Source organism: Pteropus vampyrus, unplaced genomic scaffold (genome assembly GCF_000151845.1).
Source record: "Pteropus vampyrus isolate Shadow unplaced genomic scaffold, Pvam_2.0 Scaffold514, whole genome shotgun sequence".
Lineage (NCBI taxonomy): Eukaryota > Metazoa > Chordata > Mammalia > Chiroptera > Pteropodidae > Pteropus > Pteropus vampyrus.
The window spans coordinates 420,959-424,982 of record NW_011889295.1 but is presented as its reverse complement, the minus strand read 5'-3'; the positions used below and the strand labels follow the sequence as shown (position 1 = coordinate 424,982).

Below are 4,024 nucleotides of genomic sequence, written 5' to 3'. Positions count from 1 at the left end.
CCGGCTTCCGCGGACGCGGCTCCCCGGCACTACAACTCCCAGGAGCAGCGGCGAGTCGCTGCCGCCCCGACCGTGCCGGCCGGCCACCTCGCGGCGGGGCCGGCTGCGGCGGCGGTGGGGGAGGGGCGCAAAGATGGCGGACGTGGTCGTGGGCAGAGACAAGTGCGGGGAGCAGCGCCTCGTGTCGCTGCCCCTGTCCCGCATCCGGGTCATCATGAAGAGCTCCCCTGAGGTGTCCAGCATCAACCAGGAAGCTCTGGTGCTCACGGCTAAGGCCACGGTGAGGCGGAGGCCGCGCGGGGAGGCACGAGAAGAGGATAGCGGGGTTAGGGGCCGCCCGGAGCCGTCGCACTGCCCAGTCTCCGTCGGCCCGCGCGCCGTCGGCGCCCCTTCGCGGGCTCACGCGTGCGCAACCTTCCGTGAACCGCCTCACTTCCACGCCGCGCGCGCCTCAGCCCCCGCGCGCCCTCCCTCACTTCGCCCCGCCCTCCTCGCGCCGCTCCCGTCCTGCCTCGCGCGCCTCGCCCCGCCCACCCCACTCCCGTCCTGCCTCGCGCGCCCTTCGCCCCGCCCGCCCTCGCGCGCGGCCGCGTCCTCGCGTCGGGGTGATCTGGGCAGCGGCTCGGAATGTCGCGAACCTCCTTTGCATCTCATCCGTCCGCGTGACCGTACTTTGGGCCCCAAAGCCTGCCCGTTTTCTCGCTTCCGGCCTGTTTCCTTGGTTTCGGTGCCCCAGCTCCTCAAACGATCCAGCGACAGGGTCCGGGCTCCGTACACACGCAGGTCGAGGGCTTCCTCTGGAGGTACGGCCTGTGGTGCCGTTCGTTCACCTCCCCTCTCCCCGTCTACGGGAGACATCCCCGGCCACAGTCGAAGTAATTCCTTAGTTTTACAGCGTGCTGTATCAGCCCCCTCCCGGGTGCAAAATAGATAATTTTGTCTCGATTTGGTTTAGATAGTAGGTCAAGACCTTTCCTGTTCTTACATTGGGCTGTGTTTAAGCTGCACAGTCTTAATTGCTTTAACTTTCCTTAGACTGTATTTTCCAGCTCTTAGTTCAGTACACAGCGTCCCTTCAATACATTGGACCAGAGCTAAGGGAAATGGGAAGTCTCAGATTCCTTGCCTGCTTTATGCCAGCGCCAAGCTTTCTTAAGAGTCCAGGGAAATAATTGCCAGTTCAGCATGTGATGTTGAGATATTTGTGTTTTCCTGTACAATTTCATTCTATAAGCGTTACGGGACTAAGATTTATGCAGGCACTTCTTTAATTCCTTACTAACCAAAGTAGATGGAGTTAAAGTAAAAACGTTGAGAGAGGCTCAGTCCAGGTTGTTGCTGGAGGAAGGGTGTTTGGGCAAAATGGGAAATGTGGTCAATTTTCAGCTTCCGGTTGTTGACTGTTACAGTTGTAGGCGAACCACCTTAGACATGAAGTATTCCTGAGCCAAGCAGAAATTTGAATGGTTTCTTGTTCCTATTTTTACTGCACAGAATGGTCACTAAACATTTATGATTCATTATTTGATTCCTTCCAAATATTTTTCATCAGTTAAAAATCTAAAATAAACCTTAGGAAAATGCCTGCTTCTCTGCCAACTTTGATAAGGCCTCGGTTTCTTTCTGATCTCCTATTTCTCCTTTCCCCAGTGACTTCCTGTAATTGGAGAAACCAAGATAGTCTGCAACCATCAAAACTTAACATAAGTAAAAAAATTAAGTTCTGTAAGTTTTTGAAGCACACCGTTCATTTTACCTTTTCATTTTGTTTTAGGAGCTCTTTGTTCAATATCTAGCCACCTATTCCTACAGACATGGCAGTGGGAAAGAAAAGAAGGCGCTCACTTACAGCGATTTATCAAACACTGCAGAGGAATCGGAAACGTTTCAGTTTCTTGCAGGTACTTAGTCTTTGAAACATTCTGGTCAAAAAATGCTTAGTAATTTACAGCTTTTTTTCTCCTGCTTTCACTGAAATAAACATTTTGCTGAGTTCTCTGGGTGCCAGAGTTTACCATGACCTGGCACAGGAAGACATTTTTAGTTTTGTCTGTTTGAGTACGTTTGTAATGTGGCTCACCTAGAATGATAATGAATTCAACAACCTGTACAAGGATGTTTGGTTGGCTGGGTGAGCCTGGCAGGCCCACCCCGAGACTCCTTACCACTGAAGGGAAAGCTCTGGGCCGGTCTACCTGGCCTCCAAAACAGAAACTAATAGCTATTTTGTGGAACAAGTTGTGTGGACCACAGCTAAAAAGAGCTTAAGTCTACCCTTGGGGCCAGCGGGCCTGTCTCAGGTAGGTTGGGCAGGGTTCCTCACAGTCCTTACCTGCACACAGAAACATATGGTGGTTTGCGGTCAGTGGAATGGAAACCGGTCTTCAGCATTTGGTAGTCTGAATTTTTCTTGTTCTGGAAACTATTCTAGAGGTCAGAGCAGGAACTAGTACATTTTGAAATTTGCGTTGCGGTTTTCATGGCCCATCATAACCAATAGCTAATGTTAGCTTTATGTTTTTAAGATATATTACCAAAGAAGATATTAGCTAGTAAATATCTGAAAATGCTTAAGGAGAAGAGGGAAGACGAGGAGGAGAATGACAACAACGATGAAAGTGACGATGAAGCGGAATCCTAAACCCAAAAAGACGTGCTTTAAAAGTCGGCCTGGTAAAGCCCCTCCTGGATCAGCACCGGTGCTCTGAAGCAAGCACAGCACTGCGAGACTTCAGTTTCCTCACTTTTCAGAGACTTTAAGTGCATTGTATTCTTTCTGGGCTGAGAAAGAGCATCTGATGCACCTACACCTATAAAAGCCAAAAAAGCAAAGTAACCCAGACAACAGCCCCTCTTTGACAGGCTCACGCCAGGGAGAGGTAACCGAGAAAAAGCTACCAGCACAGTCAGGCACTACCAGCCCACCTGCAGCTCTCAGCTGTAGAGGCAAAGACAACTTTGCTTAACTTTTAAATTTACAGATAGATTTTAAAGAGCTTCTAAATATCAGTTATGTAAATTCATATATGTGTATTTTGAAACTATTTTTCTAAACAACTAGATCCAGTTTTAGCTAAATATGTAGTTTGTTACATTTTGTTATAGTGTTATATGTATGTTACATTTTAATTTTTGTATTTCAAGAAAATTTGTTTGAATATTTGTCCAAATACTGCATTTTTTTAAACTGTAAAGACAAAACTTTATTAAATAAAAGCTGTCATATTTTTACAGTAAAATGCTTTATGGGCCCTCTGTTCCAGTGTTTTATTACCTGAGACTTTTCTGAAATTTAAAAACAAGCATCTCTAGCACTTTTATTCCCAGGGAAAAATTTCAAGTCAGATTATAACTACGAAAAGAACTATTATTTCTGCATAAGCACATTTTAGAACATTTTGTTTACTGAAGATGTATCTCATTTTACTGTTCCTCTCTTTACACCCACGATAATTCTTTCTATTATTCACAGGAGAAAACCATAAGTCCTATATTTTTTTCTTAAAGGGTAAATTTTTGACTCTTTTTCATCTTTTTTAAAAAATTAACTTACATCCAGTAAGATCATCCTTTATGTTCAGTGTTCGTTGGTAGGCGGTCGATATCCAGATGAGTTTCGTCACCCCAAATATTCCACATGCCACCCTGGAGCTAGTCCCACCCCCTGTTCCCAGGCAGAGTCATGTAACCACCACAGTTATTACAAGTTTTTTCACCCCCAAAACGTCCTCACGGCCAGACTTAGTACCACTGAGCCGGTCACTGCCCCTATAGCAGGAGTCAGCACTTTCTGAAACAGCCAGATAATGCCTTAGGTTTTGTGGGCCATATAATCTATGTCACAACTACTCAACCCTGCTATTGCACAAAAGCAGCCAGAGAATACCTACAGGAAGGAGCGTGTTTGTATTATCAGGAAAACCATTTCTGGATACCGAAATTTGAATTTTGTAGTTTTCATAGATCTTGAAATAGTCTTGGCTTTTTTTTTTTTCCCCCAGCCATTTAAGAATGTAAAAACCAT

General features: G+C 46.4%; 1 protein-coding gene across 1 annotated transcript; it reads left to right on the top strand.

Annotated features, from left to right (window-relative positions):
- The first annotated feature begins 91 nt into the window (after positions 1 to 91).
- CHRAC1 (chromatin accessibility complex 1) lies at positions 92 to 3,170 on the top strand. The gene is made up of 3 exons (XM_011383340.2): positions 92 to 280; positions 1,775 to 1,901; positions 2,526 to 3,170. The coding sequence occupies exons 1-3, from the start codon at positions 134 to 136 to the stop codon at positions 2,639 to 2,641; spliced, it is 390 nt and encodes a 129-aa protein (XP_011381642.1). The 5' UTR covers positions 92 to 133; the 3' UTR covers positions 2,642 to 3,170.
- The last annotated feature ends 854 nt before the right edge of the window (positions 3,171 to 4,024 follow it).